The 20,624-nt window shown below is 31.7% G+C and overlaps 1 protein-coding gene across 1 annotated transcript in view; it reads left to right on the top strand.

The window, feature by feature from the left end:
• rho-5 (rhomboid-5) overlaps window positions 1–20,624 on the top strand; it is a 307,960-nt gene that overhangs the window by 96,717 nt on the left and 190,619 nt on the right. The window contains exon 2 of the mRNA XM_086914602.1: window positions 10,782–13,658. Coding sequence (XP_086770728.1) covers window positions 10,813–13,658 — 2,846 coding nt within the window. The 5' untranslated portion in view covers window positions 10,782–10,812. The remainder of the gene's footprint in view (window positions 1–10,781; window positions 13,659–20,624) is intronic.

The raw sequence follows: 20,624 nt of genomic DNA, 5'->3' as shown, positions 1-20,624 counted from the left end.
CTCAATGGAAAATTATTTTCAACAATAAAATAATAATAACGATTGTACAACGAATTAAAACTTTTACTCTCCGGTTTCAAACTTTCACTTGACTTTTCTTTATTTCCAATTTTCCCATAATTTTGCAAATACATTTTTGACTACTGAAATATTAAATAATCAATATTTATAAATCATATTTATAAAATAACAATACAATAATAATTTAATTATGTAATATTATTTATTTTCTTTGATTTTATTCAATTTTTTCCCGTCCTAACAACTGATTTATTGATTATTCATTAACTATATTATATATTCACATCATTTCTAGTTTTATCTATTCTTTTTCTATTTTTCCATAATTTTTTTTTTTTATGATTATTATTATTTTGTGTTTATACGATAAACATGTTCGTTTTTTTCTTTTATAATATTATTATATTAAAGCATAGAATATAACTATGCTATATATTATAATAAATTAATAATTAATTAATATTATAATTATAATTAATAATTATTAATAACTATTGTAATAATTATTATTAATTATCATTATATTAAAGTTTATTATACTATATTAGATTATATTATCATATTATCAAATATTAAATTTATCAGATTTATTCATTCATATTCGAACACTCATCGTTTTATTTTTAAACGTTCTTTATTTGACAAAATTTTGGTATTGATTTATTTTCCATCTTATCTATTTGTAGTAATTTACTGTTTCGTTGCGTTCTTCATTCTTCTACTATTCTAAGAATTTCTATACAAAGTTTCTTTTTTGTTCTTTGAGAGAATTCTACTTTGTATTCTAGTAAATTCTACATTTGAAGAAAAGAAAAATATTCACATTCTTCATTCATTCAACTTTGAATATAGATTGCTTGGTATATTTTGTCGAGTAGTATGAACGTATTACCTTCATTTTAATAATACAGATACATTGTGATAATACGTTATATTTCATGATATGGAAATATATGTATTAATTGGTAAGAATATAATGAATCTTATTCAAATGGTTTATTTTTATAAATCAATAGCATGTATATATTTAAATTAATTTTTCTATGAAAAATTCATAATAAATTTTTCAATTAACATTTTTCTAATATTATTCTATAAGTTCAACATGTTCATAGCATTCTATTTATCCTCCTGGAATAAGGAATATGTTTGTAGAATCAGTTGTTTATAAAATGGGAGACAGCTTTCTCAACATATTAAATATACCACGATGGTTAAAAATATATTCTATAATTTTTCACGTCATTATAATAATAACGATGATATTGAAAATTATTATTTTATTATTTTCTTAAATTAAATACTTTTTAATTTAACTTGTCACAGAGTCACAAGTAAGTGTGTCAGTTACTGGTGACTCTGACAATTTCTTAAATAATATTAATGTTTTAAGCAAAAAATGTTATTAAATTTTTTATTTAAGAAAAACAATATTATTTAAAAAATAATAAATGAAATTATAAATGGTGTATTAAAAATATTCTCATTTCAAAAAATTATTATCTAAAATTATATTCATAAGATATTTTAAATGTTATAAATTTCCAAAACATTATTTATTATTAGATTATCTTTTACACAAACATATTATTTAATAAGAATTCAATTTTTCACAACCAGCATAATTTCAAGACATTTATAAAATCCTAATCCACTTTTTTCAAATGAAATTTTCATAAAAATCTAATTCTATTCCACGCCATTCAGAATTAATGACTTTTTAAACATGGCTCTTAAACAAACATCAGAGCAACCGATCTAAAATCATAAAAATGACGCGGAAAGTAAGAGTGTGCTGCTGGCAAGAAACACCACCGAATTTCTTGGTCGCGGAACGATGATCTCACTGCTTTAAAACACAGAATGAAACCGAGCACTGGTCGTTTGCTCGTTATTTTCCTCGACGCAGTTACCCGGAAAATTTGCATCTTTTTCTGCACGTCCTTCGCTTCTTCTCGTCGTCGAAGAAACGACTTAGAGGCGGCCACGAGATAGCGCTGCGTGGCAAATTTCCTGGTGGCTCTTATCACGAACAGAAAGGTTCGTCGTTTGCAACCGTCGTTTTCTTTCCTCCACGAACGTTAACTCCACTCACCGGAGACAAATACTTTTTATTCTGGTTTTTCAAAACATTTCTATGGCAATATCGAGGCTTTGATGCGAGAAAATTCTTATTGAATCTATTTTTTGCTAATTATGTTTTGATTCGTTTTTGAGGCAAAATTATATTTGAAATATTAAATTTTTCTTTGCTATTTATAAAATTATCATACAATTTTGGTTTTTAATGCAGTTAGTAAATGGAAATACTATGAATATAATCCGTTGGGATTGCGTGAAATCAAAATTTCCAACCTCATCATTATTATAATTATCATTCTATAACCTCAGGTTTAATTATTAACACTAATAATAATGAATTTATTTGAATTTATTTTCTGTTAAATGTACAATTTTTAACCCAAACTCTAATCTCATTATAGGAATAATGTTTCTTTGTTGATTTATTTTATGTATATTATGATTATTTATGATTAAAAATATTCTAATTCATCTATACTTAAATATCTTATATTAACTATATAACTTTTCAATGGTTCCATTAGAGGACAAATGAAATTCAGTTTTATCATATTACATCACAAATCTTTCTAGATAATTTATATAATGCTTCTTTATTGATTCTATTATAAGGTAAAAGACATTATACTACAATTTTTATTATCCAACTTAAATTATATTTAAAGTATACATAAATTCTATTGATAATTGATTACACAATATCCTTCTATTTATCTTATTGGAACATTCAATATATTTAAATATATTTGTTTTATCACACTAGTATAATAATAACGTTCTCCTACTGATTCTCCTACAGAACTCTACACAATATAACCTATAATACATAAACTTTCATAGTATTCAACAATTGCTTTCAACAATGCGTTCAAGACGCATCTGCTCCTACCTTTTCTTCCAAACGTATATAAACTCTGTTGGTAGTTGATCACGCGAGACACTTGTATGTATCGCCACTTGTGAATCCTTGTCAAACATGTACACGCACCATCCATCGACGATATTTTCCCTTCCCATTGGATAACGTCAAGGTTTACGAAGAAAATTCGTAGAAATCCAGGGAGCCTAGGATCGTTGAATATCCCGTCCTCCTCTTCCTCCTCCTCCTCCGTGGAAGGAGATTTGACAAATGGTTTTATCCGGCAGTTGACGCCTCTGTTGACGCGCGTACGTGCACGTGACACGTGTCGCGTGTGTCGCCTCGTGTGACCCCGGCCTCCCAACAGGGGAACCTGAGAATATGTCATTCCTCGACGTTGGTGAAATGGATGGTGCGGCTTGACGCCATCCTCCGAAATTTTGGACGACCAACGGGAGTTGGAAGGGTGATCGCCGGTTGCCGATTTGACAGTCTTTCGTGAACGATTCTCGTCCGGCGAAATAATGCGTCGACAACCCGATTACGTATTGAATGAACATCGATCTAGATTCAATCCGAAAGCAATTTCTTTTTGATCCCGCGTCCTGAGCAATAAATGGCCGAATGATAACTTTGCCTCCTGGCAATCGATTTCGAATAGATGTGAATTTTTTTTTTTTTTTTTTTTCGGTTATTTGATTTTTGCTTTTACCAATTTGGTGGGAGGATTTTGTGAGAAAGGAAAAATGAGTTTTTGGTTTGTTATTTATTTATTTGGTCATTTCGAAAGTTATTTTTTGAAGGTTAGAAAACTATAATCTGTTTTTGTAGTTTTGTAATAACGCGGATTGTTAAATGTTTGAAATTCTTTCAAAATTTGTTGATTAGTAATATTATAAAATTATTGATTAATTATAAACTGTATGAATAGAATAATGAAATAATTCAATGTAAAATTTGATTCTTTGTAAATAATGTTAAAAGCTTTTTCGCAAGTAAGTCGTAATGAAAAAATAAAATAATAAAATTCGAAGAAATTGAAAGTAATATAAAATTTTACAAATATCGCTTAAATATAACTAGTATAATTTGTCTTAATCACTTTTCTGAAGAAATAAAATTATCAAGAGTTTTAGAAAATCATTAAATGTATTCGTTAATAGTAATAAAAAAAAATAATTTTTTTTCTTTCAAACATATATTTTTATCCACAAATTATTAGATATTTAATAATATGTTTTTGGATACAAATAAGTAATATGATTGTAATTAATATCGATTCTAATTAACTATTTATATTGTAAATAAATAAAGCGTAAATATTTCGTTCCACGGATTAAAGAGAAATGTTACAAAATTATAAAATTTACAAATAAAATAATTTTAACGAAATAAGATACGAAACCGAAATATTAAAAAAAAAAATAATAAATTAATAAGATAGAAAATAAAAGTTTACATTTTATTTAATTACATTTTATATCCTATTTTCTAAAAAAAAAAGAACTGATAATTTTTATCCGCATCAGCAACACTCAGCTTACTTTAATCGCGATATACTTTTTGCCGTATCACGATTAAAGTAACGCTTGAGTAGAGCTCCACAAAGCGGAATAGACTTAATAACCGTCTCTCGCAATCTCTCCTGGCTAAATTTCCAAATAATCTCGCTAAATACGCTAAACGCAGGCTCGAGCCTCTATAATCCGAGCATTTGCACCGAGGGTTAGCTCCTTGTTCTCTGAATTGTTTCGCAAAGCGAAATGCTTAATTTACCGATGTCAGCTGCAACGGGCGGAAAAAATCGTCCGGCTATATGCAACATCCGACCCGATGTTTTCGCGTAGCTGCGTACGGTAAACGGGTGGAAACACTGCGCGAGAGCCATCTGGTAATAATGTTCGGTTCGAGAACACGCCGAGCTACGACTGTTTCCACGGCGTTTCAAGCGGGAAGAACGTTGGGTGAAAGAGCGATCGAGAACGAACGCGGTGGGGCGGAACGAGGATGAAAACAACGAGGCGAACTCGCTAATTGCAAAAACTGCCTGCAGCGTCGTCCAGCGTTGGCTTCACGGTCGGTTTCTCGGACGAGGAAAGAAACGAATAGGCCCCTGAAACATAACTATTCGGCCAACACGCTGGAAATTTTCTATGCCTTGTTCGCCGGCCGAGTAAATCTTTCTGTTTAATTCATTTTGGTAATTCACCGGTTTTGATTGTTATGAAAACTCTCGTATTCGAATTAGTAGAGAGAGAAAAGTGAAACATATAGCAAAAATGTAGTGTTTTAGGATGAATTTTAGAGATCAAAATAAACGTTAAAATTGGTATACAAGTTAGAAATGTAAATAGTTGAGGCTTGTTTATTAAATTACGAGAAATTTGATTAGTAAGAAAAAAAAAATTGTTATTTCAATTGTATGTAAATATTGTATTTGTAAAAATTTTTTTAAATTTGAAAAATTTGATATTATTATATATCTTTTCTACGAAAGAAAAATTGTAATTGAAAAGAATTAGGTGGTAGACTTCATTGTTAATGAAAAATTTGGTTATACGAATAATTATATTTATTCAAACAAAAATTCACAAAAGTGACAATTTGGTTTAATATCAAAGGAATCTAATATTTTTGGTTATTTATTTAATTTTTAATGAAGTAATAAAAAGTAATAATTTTTTTAATATCAATACAATGATGATTTTTTTTCAAATACTTTAAATATTTCAATATGAAAGGATCTTTATTATTGTTTTAGTTTTCTATGAAAAGAAAACTTCTATGAAAAAAAAAATATATTTAATAACAAATAATTGGGACTATAACAATCATTCAAGTAAATTTGTTAAATTTTTATAATTTTTGTGATTGAAAAATATTTGTTAGTTTTAATTATGATGGATAAAATAAAGTACTTTAATATGACAAACTTGAATAAAATGAGGAAAATTTTCATAAGAGTTTTAAAGTATATGAATAATAAATAGAGTGCAAATATTCATGCATTTATTAAAAAATTTGAATGTGCAAAAATATATATAATATGCAAAGATATACTTAAAGTAAAATATTCATTATAATATTTAAAGAATAAACTAATTTCTTTTTGAATTCATGAAAATATCAATTTACATAAGCATTCTCCATCTAAATAGTCTTTTAAAAGCATTATGAAAACATTGTATATTTTATAGAAAAAAAATTTGGTGTAATTAATATTGTAATAATCAATATTTATAAAATTGAAAAATTATATACATAACAAAATATTATCATATTTTAGATTTTTCAATAGCATTTTTCTTAAATTTAATTTCTTATGTAAAAATAATATAATTTTAGAATCTAAAGTATAATTATATCATAATTTATTTAACTATTAAGAAATTATACAAAGACTTCTATTAAATAATAAATAATTAAGTAACAAAAAGTCGTTTTTAGCAAAAAAAAATATAAATAAAATAAAATCATAACATTTAATTTAACATTTTAAAATTCAAACTCTAAAAATATAATAATGTGATATTTTAATAAAAAATTACAAAGAAAATCTCTTCTATACATTTACAAAAAATATTACTAGGTAAACTGGAGTATGCTAATACCTTTGTTTGGCATTTGGTACGTATATTTAACACGAGGATTAAAATAGAAAAAAAAGGATTAATTAACGATATTGAATTTTAAAGTTTTAAACATGGAAAATACGATTTCTCACGTTTCTCTCTCGTGGCCATTAATTGTATTTTGCGATAATATTTTCTCAAATTTCCGATTTTTTAATTTTTCGTTTCAAAGAGAAAATTATAAAAAGATCCAGAATTGGTTCAATTTCTGGATATTAGACGATTTGTGGAAAATGTAAAAAACAATAAAAAAAATGATACACATGGTTCGTGAATTGTTCGCTCTTTTGTGGAACACCAGCTGCGTTTTATCTTCGCGACACCGGCAACGCGTGCCATTTTCACGTTCTGCGAAAGTTTTTCCACTTTCCAACCGCTGATAGACGCACTGCGTCTCTATTTCGTATATTAGCGATATCGCGCCACGATAAATGGTACCTGCACCTTCTGTGCACATTTTTCTCATTATTCGAAGGATCTTTAATAATTCCTGATTAATATATGATTTGTTAATAATAAACGTAAATTAATGGAAGAAATCTAGTTTTTATATCTATTTGATTTTTTATTACTCGTTGGCTGAAAGAAAGTGCTTTAATTGTTGTAATCTCATAAATCAATTTAGGATGTGATTCGTCTGTAAAAAAGTTTTTGAATTGATATTCAGAATAATTCTATAATTATGTATCCGGTTTAATATCTGAATAATAATATGTTTTATCATATTTTTTATCGTATTAGAAAAGATAAGTATTTTTAAAGATTATTACTTTGATGCAATATTCTAAAAATTTATTCATCTTTAAATGTGAATTCTAAAATAAAAATTGCTAAAGATTTGTACTCAAATACATTAATTCTTGAATCCAAGAAATTTTTGTGAATATAATATATCTATTATGTACAAAAAATTTTATATTAATTAAATATAATTATTTCTGATCAAACTTTATTCTAACATTTTTGTGGTATTTTCATTTATAGATTCTTGCATTTTATTCAATTACAAATTTATTATATATACATATATATATATATATTTCAAATAATCATTTAGAATAAAGAATAAAAGAGAAAGTAATTTTTTCTCAAATTTTTCAATCTTACCATCAAAATAAATAAAGACAAGAAAAACAACTGCCATGAATGCCTGCAAAACATTATTTGTCATAACAATGCAACGTTTGCCACTTTGTAGAGAAAATAACGATAGATATATAAAAGACACGTTAAAAAAAAAAAAAAAACATTTGTTTCGTTTGATTAAACGAAACGTTTGCGAATAACAGAAATTGAGCGATGATCGATATTTCAATCAAGCCATCATCTCTCTCCGGCTGATCAATTATACGGTTCATTCTACTCGCGTGTGATTGCAGCTTTGTATCCTCTTTTCTAATGTACTAAGATTTCTATCTGCAATTCCTATTCCGTTCAAATATCTTCGAATTAACGAGTCGGTTGTTGGAATTGTGTATAAAGGGGAATCGTTTCGCGAGAAACAACTAGAGATAAGGGACATCGATCAGTTTATAATTACCAAGTGTAATCATCTTTTAATTAAACCCCGTTTCGAAAGAGTGCTTGGTTAAATAGAAGAGTAATTAAGATTGATGAATAGTACGCTATAAAGAAGACAACTTGGAATAATTATGACACCGAGAAAATTGAACATCATCCGGCTAATCTGTTTTCTTATTTATTCTTATGGATAATATCAAGATGTATTATGTTAATTTCGTTATTGTTTTATTAAATCTGTTTATTGGATCAGCGGAAATTGGTTTAATTCGGAAATAAACGAGCATTTAATTCGAATAAATGTGTGCTTCAGGATTAGTAGCGTCTGATTATACATTGACACTTTCTACTTATATACGTATAAATGTAGTACAGTACTTTGTTGTATTAGGTATTCAATTATTTTATTAATTTTATATTAATAATAATTTAATTAAGTTAATATTGATTTAATTTTTATATTTCTTCTAAATTAATTTTATTTATTTATTTTTAATATTGTAACGTGTCTGTTTGGATCATAGTAATTTATTATTATTATATAATTAGTAATAATGTTTGAAATTTAAAAATGAGGAAATAAAAAGACAGAAAAATTATATCAAATCAATTAATTTATTCGAAATATAATAATTTTTATTTACATTATTTATAGTACACGTGATAAATATGATAAAAATATATATATATATTATTTTTTAAAATATTCATATTTTTTAATTGCATTACGTTTGAAACATATTTCGAATATATTTAACGAGCTTATAACGGTTGACTTTTATTGGATTGTTTTGAAACTTGGCAACATTTTTGACAGTCGATATATTCTGTTTTATATTTGACGAGATTGGAAAAGGATTATTTATTATCAGCTTTTGTCAAGCACCGACGTGATAAATTCGGAAAAATACTAGTTGGACATTAAATTCAAAAATTATATAGAAAAATCCTACATAAAAACGTATCGTTTTTTTAACAAGAAAATGATATATTTGTTGTGCCAGTGAAAAATAAATATAAATACTGGAATTTAGCTGGAATGTTGAATATCGTCGAGATATCGATAACATGCATACAATTAATTATATCACATTTATTAATTAATGATATAATTAATAATTATATAGGGATGACATTGATGTTTTATTACTCAATAATTATTATTCAATAATTACTATATAATAATTATATTTTATTTTAAATACAAATATCTATTTCTATACAATTTTAAAAGTAATAACGACGATATTTTAAAGAAAATTATGTATATATTATTATATATTCAATAGATATGTCACATAGAATATATCTAATTATTTTTTTTTCGATTTTATTGAAATTTTTCTTAATAAAGAAACAGATTTCTAAGCAAACTCATATTGACATATTATTTTAAAGAATTTATTATCGATAACAAGAAAGAATTTTTTAAGAAAAAATGATTATTTAATAAAAATAACAATTTCCATAAAGTATTCATTATCTGAATTTTATTTCAAGAAGCAAAGAACGTCTTAAAATTTCATTACACATACATAATTGAAATATATATATACAAAACCAAATAAATATTTGTAACACGTTTTGTACACAATTTGAAAAATAATCTTTAAAATATCATTTTACCAATATTGAATGAAATAATATTTTCAAATATTTAAAAAGCAATCATCCAATATCTTAAAATTTTCTCATCAGAACACTTTTCCTCCAATAACAATCAATACATTATTAAATATATATAATATATTATATTTAAAAAAAAAAAAGTAATATTCCTGCAATGCAAAAAGTCAAAAAATAGCATTTCTGGCCCACTATTGGCCTTTTCATTTTAATTTTCCAATTCTTTTCAAATTATTTCAAATTTTCTTCTAAATAATTTTTCAAACTTTTTCAAACAATTCAGCTAATTTAATTGATCAATAAAACAATTAAAAAAAAAAAAAAAAAAAAGAATCCTCTTTTCATTCCAATTCGCGCAACGCGTAGTAAAAGTTCGATGGGTTCAGAAGCCAGGTACTTCAATACTCTTTGGGGAGGATTTAAGCAGTGATCGATGAAATCGTTGTATTTCCTGGCAATTCGTTGCAGGCTTGCAAGCGGTTACGAACGACCGCACGCGTCACTCGTTCGTACACGTTTGGTCCAACGAGCGAAACGCGAGCGAGCATGGCCCCAATTAATTTGCAATCGATTATACGGGCCGCGTTTTAACGTCACGTAACAAGCAATTCGTACCTGCCTCCCGGCTATATTTCTATTATGCATTATGTTTTACCATCGAGACATTAAAGGAGGATACGGGTTTAAACGCGAACAAAAGGTGCAGTAATTTCGATAACTTCGCTCTGCTTTGGGATAACATATTTGTTAGAGGATTAATTAAGTATCGTATTGCATTAAAAATTTAATTAATTTTTTTTTTTTTTTGAATCGACATTGAAATCAAGTTATATAGGAAGTGAAAAAATATTCGATATTTATCACGAAATATGGAAACGAAATATTTAATAAATGTATACTTTGGGTAAAGATAAAATAAATCTGTTAAATCAAGACAAATAAAATTCGGATGTACACGTTAAATTCTTAAATTTATCGATACAATAATATTCTCAAATCATCGTTAACTTCATCACTAACAGCGAATCATAAAATTTCAGATGTCCTGACAGCGGGCCCCGGGCCACCAGGATGCCGACAGACGACGACTATGGCCGAAGAGAACGTCTCCTACTGCACCAACATCCGATCCCTCAGTACGGGTCCTCGTCATCACCGGTTCCAGGATCGAGTGGCGGAACGAGCGGAAGTGTCGGGTCCCAGATCGGTTCCACTAGCTCCTCAGATTGTTACAAGCAAGCGCAACAACAGCAAACGAGCGATCTACGCACGAGTGTGTCGAGCGTCGCCAGCCAAGATCGTTACCAACCGGATCAATCCTCTCAAGGGAACGAACACGTCGATTATGGAGTCCGAGAGCGAATGTCAGGCATCGAGAGGCACGATAAATCAACGGACAAGCCGACGATCGACGACTTCCCCAAGTCGTGCGCGGAAACTCGTTCGATACAGTCGAGTTGCGAGCGGTTCGGCCATTACCAGAGCCAAGAGAGATTCGGCCAGCCCCCTTTGCAAGCGCACCACCAGTTCACCCCAGGGAGAACGAGCAACTCTGGCCAAACGTTGCCCCAAAACGTTCTTGTCGACCGTTTTCCACGTTTCAACGAGCTCGCGAGCCTCCACGGTGACCAGAGGTTGTCCTTGGCCCCGAGCGAACGTTTCCAGCCGGCCACCACCACCGAGCTTCGATTCCATCACCTGGCCAACGAGCTGGTCAACGCCTCGACAGGCAACGAATACGCGAACACGAATATTTTGGTGTCGGGATGCGCGACCAGTCCATTCTCGTCCGAGACGTTCCCCTCTCCGCCATCACCGGCACCCGCCAACGACCGTTTCGTCCCACCACCACCTTTGTCACCCAGCCCGAGCGAGAAGTACGCCTCGACCCAGAGTCTGGCTGGTTATCCTGCTGCTGATAGGATTCTGGCCCCAGGTTCTCCAAGCACCAGATATGGCGGGGGCACGGCACCAGCCTCACCGATGCCAGCTAAGGAGCGATTCTCCTCGGCGGAACGATTATTGGCCAATCAACAGTCGTCGAGTTCTATGCACGAGTCCAAGGATCAGCAACGATACACTGGAACAAGCGATCGCCTGTTGTCCGGCTCGTCACCGGTGCTGGGAAGTCTACAAGCCGGTCTACAAGGGGACAGGAACGGAATATACACAACCGGCAAGGATACATCGAGATACGGTGCCATTTCTACGGACCGTTTGCTCTCCTCCTCACCTATACACGCCCCAGTGCCAGAGAGATTCGCGGGCAAATCGAGCGACCGGTACCTCGGCGATTCGCCTGTACACGAACGATACCATCGACAGGAGACGACGTCAGGTATCCACCACGATCGTTACTCGACGATATCGTCGAGCGCCGAGAGATTCCTCTCGAATTCGCCCAATCCGGAGGCCTCCCATCAGCGATACGCCACGTCGACGGAGAGGTCTCTGCAGGTGTCGTCGAACGGCAACGAGCAGAGACGTTTGTACACCGATCGTGGCGTCGAGACGGTTTGCCAGAAGTATACGGACAGATCGGCTGGATCCCCCGCGCCCACGGATTTCAACAGATATTCCAGCTTCCAGGAAGCTGTGGGGGGCGCACAGTCCAGATACAGCACAGGTGATCGTTTCAACGATCTCGCGATACAACGTTGCGGCCAATCGCGGGCCAACGACAGATTCTGCGTGTCCAACGATCGTTACCTGGTTAGCTCGTCACCAGGACACGACGGCAGGCTGGCCAACAACGACGTGGCCAACAGGTACGTCGTTTCGGGATCGTCGACGGAACGACTACTCTCCGCGACGTCCTCCTCGTCCTCCTCCTCAACCGACACCGTCGCTCGTTATCACTCCTCCTACACGAACACCACGGCAACGCAATCCACCACGTCCAACGATCGTTTCACATCCATCTCTCCCACTCCCGAGACGGTCAATACGAGCCTCCGCCCGGGAACAACCGGGACGACTAGTTGTACATCAAGTTCCGGTTATCAGGCCGCGACGAAAGCGAGCGTCGTGGACAAGTATCTTCAGGTGTCGAAGTCCGTGCAGAGTTACGCTGGAAGCGATCGTTACGGCAATCCTGGCGACCAGTTCGATACCAGGCTCGGCCAGGACCGTTACGACAGATTCTCGAACTCTGCCGCGAGCACGGATCGTTTCGCACCTTCGTCCGCCACTCCTGATCGCTTTCACTCTGCCACCGATAGATACTCGCCTGTGCGCGCCGCTGACAAGTATCTGTCCCTTCCCAAGCCCAAGGATCGGTACACTGGTCGCATAACGCCGATCTCGTCTTGCGGCACGTCGGTAGCCGCCACGTCCACCGATCGAACTTACGGATCGAGCACAGCGACGAGCTACGTTCCGCCAACGGCTCACACACCTGTGGAACGATACGTGCCTCAACCGCCCCCGGAGGTCCTTTATCCGGACAGATACGTGGACAGATACGTGCCACCATCCGCGCACACGCCCACCGACCGTTATGTACCCACCAACGATCCAACTGACCCTTACATGAGACGAGATCTCGGTTTCCATCATCATTATCGGCTACCGCCACCTGCCGGCTATCCGTACCATCAGTCGCACTTCCGGCTTCGCGGTTTCGCGTACGCGTCGCCTGGCCGTCTTGGCGGTAGCCCAGGTTCGAGCAGCTCGAGCAGCTCGGCGTCTAATCAGAGGGATGGCGGGTTCTCGATGTCGCCATTGTTGCGGCCCAAGGTGCGCGCGTCTGCGGTCGAGTTCCCGACCACGTCCACAGGTGTCGTTACGCGCCACGTGTGCACCAACCCGCCATCTTGCTGCAACGAGGCGTCATCAAGCGGAAGATCTTGCTGCCAGGCGATTAGGAGATCATTGCCACCGGGCGCGCTGCCGTCGATACCTACGCAGTCTTCTTGGTGAGTCTTTTTTTTATTATTATTTCAATTATTCGTAAATTATTTTAGAGATGTATACTTATCGTAGATTGATTTTTCTTTTATTTGGGAATGGAGTGGGTAAAAGAAGTATTTGCACGTCTAATTTTATGGACATAGATGATAAAATGAATGAAGAGTAGTTTCTTATTTAGATATACGAATATTTTTTTCTTATTGAACGTAAATAATGATCTTTGAAAGATTGATTCTGAAATCAATCAAATCAATATATAAGAAATTTGATTTATAAATATGTCACTCGAAGTTCATTTATCAAGTTATGAGCAATTGAAATTTGAATGGATGAAGCGGAGATAATTTTATCTCATTTTCGTTTCATCTGTTACAAATTTAAATGAAATTTATTAAGCTTATAATTTAAATTAGTAAATTATGTTAAGATAATAACTTCTTTTTATAATAAAAATACTATCGACTCGTTTATAAAGTAAAATTATAAAGAAAAATATTAATCTCTATTACTTATCCTCCATCTAATCAACCATGCTTGACACTTAATCAATCAAATGGACACTTTTCCCAAAATATATACTTCTTCTTTTTGGAAAATAAATAATAATACAACAAAGATAAAACAAAACCGAAAGAAACAAATTTTTAATATTCCCCTATCAATTATCCTTCGTCTAATCAACTATATCCAATTCTATGTTCGACACACAATCGATCAATCGTAATGGACACTTCTTCCAGAATATACATTCTCCCCCAAATAAATGAGGAGGGATACGAAAGTAAACTCGAAAGATAGATAAATCTTCGTTAACGACGGAAGTTCTCGTATTAAAGTTGAATAGATTTTTCTGACCTCGGCCAGAATTACGGGAAGAGATTTCTGGTTTAATTCTCGCTGGTGGGCGAGGTAACCGGTGGAAAAAATTAATTGCCACACAAATGGAAGTCAGCAATGGATATAAAAGGAATTGTACGTGGAGATTGAGCCCATGGATTAGGGGATACATGGATCCGGATAATATACGTGTCTCGTGTAATCATACTGACTTTGGGATAAAGCTCACGAATTAGAATAGGTGAGCCTTAATTGCGAGATGAATGTTATTTATGGGGATGGAAAGTGGAAATCTTGTACGGAGCAAGGTTTTGTCGTAATATAGTCTGAAACTGTGCGAGTGGTGCATTGTTCTCATTTACCATGAGGATGGATATTAGGAAAACAACCGTTTCGTAGCAAGCATAATACATACGTATTACCATGGTGTTGTGTTATGGTGGAAATTGAGTGTTGCAGAAAGGCCTTGTTGATTAACCCGTTGATTAATGCCGTGTTTTCTTCGTGGTTATACAGAAACGTGGTACATGTAAATGGGATTATCCTGATACTTTTGATATTTATGAGTGCATGCTTAGAGGTTTTTGATACTTTGACAGATGGCTGAGTGGTAGATAATTAATGCAGAATGTGTATAAAAATTTCCAAAAGTTAATTTTCAATTCTCAATATAATCATAAACGTTAAATAAATAAAGATTTTAATTTTTATTTTACGTTTTAAATTTAATAAAATTAAGAGAAATATATCTATTTGATATCTTAGTCGTTATCTTCATTATAACATTTGTTGTCTGCCAATTTTCAAAATGTAAAATGTAATTCTAAAATTGAAATGATCTGGTGTGAAAAATGGTACATTTTGTGTACAAAATATTACATTAAATGATTTTTTTCTTTGTTTAAATATAATATAATAGAAGGATTAAAATAAGCAAAATAGAATTGATTTAATAAAAAAAAAAAATAAACAGAATATATAATTCAAATATAATCGTATATCAATTTCCAGTTTCATTTTTGTATTAAGCTTTGGAGATTTTTCAAAGTATACTTGCTACAAAAATGACGAAAACTTAAATTTAAACTTATATACAAATGAATTCCATAAAAATTACTTTATTAAAATTTTAACATGAATTTTATGAAAATTTTTCATAAAAATGATTATGGTTCTATAAGAAAAGAAATGCATATTTTATTTTGAAATTACAGACATTATTGTTGAAACTCTAGATAATTGCAAAATTTGCATAAGTAAAAAAAATATATTATTAATTGTAACATTGTTAATCTTTTATGAATGAATGTAAAATATGAAAAAAAAAATATTTATAAAACAATACATATTTTTCTCTATCCCTGATATTTTTATATCTCTAATTTATAATCTCGTTTCTTATAAAAAATATTTTCTTGCTTGAGAATTGGAATTAAAAAGGGTATTGAAAGGATTAAAAAGGATGCTTATTAAAATACTTCTGTTAAAATACTTCAACTTCGAATTGAAATTGATTGATAATTGATAGTTTTAAAAGATTAAAGCTTCCATCGAAATTATATTTGACAACACACGATTTAATTGGAACAGCTAAAGTATTTTGTGAATTTATGGTGCTCTTAATATTCCAATATTGATCACGTGCTAAATTTTTGATCGTTAACGTGCAAGTTTGCGTGGCATTGGACTAATTTGATTAAATCGAGCGTGTGACTTTAAATTGAAACATATTAGTTTCTGGAAAGGGGTATCGTTTTCGAGCAATATTTTTTTCATCAATTTCTATACTATAAAAATGTTTGATAGTTTTATAGGTAGGAAAAATTGTATAATTTTTAATTGGATTTTTTTTTTAAAAAAACGTGATAGAGATAATTTTACAAATGTGTTTTGTTTTTTTTTTTTTTTTTTTTTCGATCAATATACTATTGCAGTAGATATTGAATTTTATAGATAAAGGAGATTTCAATTTCTAATGTCCATTTTTTGACAAGAATTTTCGATGATATTGTTTCATCAATTTTTATTACTTTGTTATAAATATTTAATTCAGTTATCAAATAGAAAAAAATTTCATTGAATTATTTTCAATATGAATTATTTTATAGGAATAGAAACTAAATATATATATAGATAATTTTAGCTTTCATCATTGTAGGAATATAGAAATTCATATTTTTCATTATTTTTCCAAAATAAATACTTGCTACAAAAATAATGAAAATTTATAATTGAGAAATAAGACAGTTTTGTAAACTAATGAAAAACATATTTTTTTAAACAATCTATGAGAATTAGAGCTAATTTTAGATTTGCCTACATCATTGCACACACTAAGTGGCCAAGTTCTTCATGATGTATTTATCATTATGCTTTCTTTATGTTAACGTAAAACATAATCTTATTTGTAATAAACAAACATAATTTAAAACACAATTTTAATTTATAATAAGCAAATAATGGAATAAAATATTTAATATAGTGTGTACAATATCCAAAGCACAGTAATTGAAATATAGCTTTTGAAAACCAATAATGCTTAGCTCAATAAAAAACTTTCTTTTTATTCTCATTGTTATTTGAAACTTGTTATTTCAACATCAAACTTGCAAAAATTTCTACTAATACTAAAAATAATTGTTATACTTAAAAAATACATCCTAAAAAAGATACCATAGTAAAAAAAAAAAAAATATCCAATATCAAATACATACAGAATAATTTCTAATTTCACAGAAATGAAGGTTGAACAGGAACAAATTCGTTAATGGTCAAGGATCACTCGGATCGGGCGCATGGCGCCTGGTAACAGGAGAAAAAGCTCGCGAGGCGTTTGATGAGACTTTGTTTCACGGTTGATAATCTCTGTTTAAAGCGTTATCTAAAAATGAACTGGAATGTAGGCCGTGTCCACATTTAGCAGTCGCGCGGAAGCCGCGAGCACAGAAAGGGTCGTTACTTCTGTGGCAGTAATCAGGTTAATGGAGTATCGTGGCCCACTTTATTTTTTCATCTTCATCGGCTTCGCGCATCTCTCCAACTTTGCTGCCTCCCTTTTTCCCGTTTCAAAGTCAATGATGCATTACCATCCAAAGATTTCGCCCGTCCCCACCCTCTTGGAATCTTGGAGATTTTTTTTTTTCCTTATTTTTTGTCCTTTTTTTTTTTTTTAGAGAGAGATACGTGTATTGTCTTGTATCGTGCACGCCTACGTTTTAGAAGAAGGGAATACAAATTTTTTCTAATCTAAACAAGAGAAGAGAGTATTTATAATAAGTATGTTGGCCAAGTGACCCATCGTGGGAAATCAAATTGATCAGCTTTATCGAGATCGATCAGTTTGAGAATTTTATTGCAATTTTATTGAGATATTTTATTGCAATTTTCTCAGTTTTTAATCTCAGAAATATTCAATTCTTCATAAAATATATAATTCTTTAAATTTAATGAAGAAAGAGATTGAAGATGTTGGATAATAGATAGTAGATAAATTAGATAGTGTATGTAAAAATGAAATATATTTTTTTTAAAGATTGACTACTAAAAAGTAAAGATCTAATTCTTAAGACTTCGCATAATGAAGAAACAAGATGAGACAAAATAAACGTAGTACATTTTGTTTCAAGCTTTTTTTGAGACCTAAATAAATTATATGATCTCTTCTTAACACCATTAATCACATAATATTACATTTCTTGCGAGCATCGTCATCCAAATCCCGTCTCAAAACGGGATAATGTATCTTCCTTATCACCTTGATCAAATAAATAAATTTCATCCCCCAGAGAACTATAAAATACCACGTTACACCATCTCATAAAACTCTATCTAAATTCCAAATTCTAAACAATTGGTTTTACAATTGGATACAATTTCAATCATGTCTCGTTAAACGACGATTCCCCTTAAAACCGGTGATGTTTAATTAGAGTTCGAATCACGTCAGCGAATTTTCACGGAACCGGAAAACACAGGAGGAGGATACTCCACAGAGTGTCTCGAGAGAAGAGGGGAGAGCCCTGAAAACTGAAGCCGAGGAAAGGGCGATTCCTTTCGTTCGTACGAAGAGATTACGTCGGCAGGCTCGTTCCGCTGAGTGTTCAGTTTGCTTTGGGATATCGGCTTCACCCTCGCGAGTTTGCCGAAAGCTTTGTGCTGGTCAAGCCGATTGTGACGTGTCCCCTCCATTCATCGTATCCCTGACGAGGAGGAACACGCCAGTTCGATGGAGAAAAGTGTCCCTCTCTCCCCTCTCCTTTCCTCTCCTCGCGCGAAAGAATTCTTTCTTCGTTCAATCTCGTTGTCTCTTGTTGGTATTGTTCTACGCATGCGCGGTGAAAAATAGTCGAGGAAGGGAATTCTAGGAGGCTCTCGAATCGGTCTTGTGACGAACGTGTCGGGTGTTGACATTTATCTGTACGCTTAGTTCGATCGAATTCAGAATTTGATTCAGAAGAATTTTGTTGAAGTAAAATTGGTATTTATTTATTCTGTCATTGTCAAGCAAGGAGAGAATTCGAGGGAAAGATGACGATGTAAAATAATTCAATGTACGTTGTATGTACATTTAGATGAAAAAATTAAGAAAGAAAGAAAAATAAAATATTCGTGAATATATTTATATTTCTGATCCTCTGAGATGAATAGGTCGGAATTAAAAGTATCGATTAATAAGTTTTTTTCTTAATATAGAACTTCATAACGATCAAGCCGAGATATAAGGAATATAAGAAAATTTGGGAATAATTAATTTGTTTTTTAATTTTTTTTTAATAAGTGTGTATATGTTAAATAACATTTGAAAACTTGATCGAAAAGGAATAAATGATCTCCTCTCCTTTTTGGAAAATGTGCATGAAATATTTTTATCGTGTTTCTTAATCAGTAAATCGTTTTTTCAAGTATATTATTTTGAAAAATGTATTAAATCAGTTATTATATTAATAATGGTTTAGATAAGATAATCTGATAATTGGAAGTTCTATTATGCTATATTTTATTAAAATTATGTGTTGTAAATGTTTAATGTAGAAACACCAAATAAGATTCTTTATCCTAATATCAAGTTTCCTCAACAAATTTGTTTTTGCAATATAATTTCCTCATCTCTTTGAAAGCTTCATAATTCTACTTTTAAGTTTATGATTATACTTTGACTCACTTATAAAATGCTAATTAAGATGATTTTAAGATTTTAAGATTCCACATACACATTGAATTAAATTTCTGAAAAATAAAAATAAATAATAGTCAGAATGTTCCAATATTGATACAAAAATTAATAATGTGATATTAGTCAGATTTGAATAAAGCGAAAAGAAGAGAAATTTTTGGAACAATTTATATGCAAATATATCTTTTTTTTGTCCTCTTGCCTTTCTATTCTTATCTATTTTCTGTTTTCAATGCTTTTACTATCGAGATATCTCGATTCCACAATATTATACATACATACAGACGAGATATCACAATTTTCGTTATTGTTATGAAAAAGAATTTTTTTTTAATGCAAATTTTTTTAATGCAAAATATTTTATCCGAAAATTTGCAAAAATCTCATCATTTATGATATATTTAAGATATTTTGAATAGAGATCAAGTATAATAAATTAAAAATATTTTTGCAAAGTAATTTTTATTTTATACGTATCATATTCATTTTGTTTCGTAATATGAATTATCAAATTAATATCTATTAATAATCGAGAAATGAAGAATACAGTAAATAAAGTTATTATAAATAAAATATTTTTCAATTTAATAGAAGCAGTGTCTGTGGAATTTATAATATTAATAGTTTCTCACATTGTTTTTCTCGAAAGTTTTCAAATTTCAAAAAAGTTTCATAGAATTAATAATTATTTCTTTTTCACTTCGACATCCATCCGCATTTCCTTAACCGGAGTAGTTTCCTTCACAGTTTCCGGTAGTTTCCGCTTCCGTGAATTCGAAATTTCGTTGCTTGCAGGCACAACCATGAGATTCACACAGTGGATTGTCGATTAACCGGATGGATTTTACGGTTCCTCGATTCCTCGAGTGCTCGAAAATAAAATAAACTCTCCTTCTTTCAACTCGTTGTTCTACTAAACCAAGTCGTTTTTAATCATTTTCTCGGTTAACCGTGTAATGAT

Source organism: Apis florea, unplaced genomic scaffold (assembly GCF_048593485.1).
Source record: "Apis florea isolate Af1SG1 unplaced genomic scaffold, ASM4859348v1 contig_3696_pilon, whole genome shotgun sequence".
In the NCBI taxonomy this organism is placed as follows: domain Eukaryota; kingdom Metazoa; phylum Arthropoda; class Insecta; order Hymenoptera; family Apidae; genus Apis; species Apis florea.
This window is presented reverse-complemented; position numbering and strand designations above follow the sequence as displayed.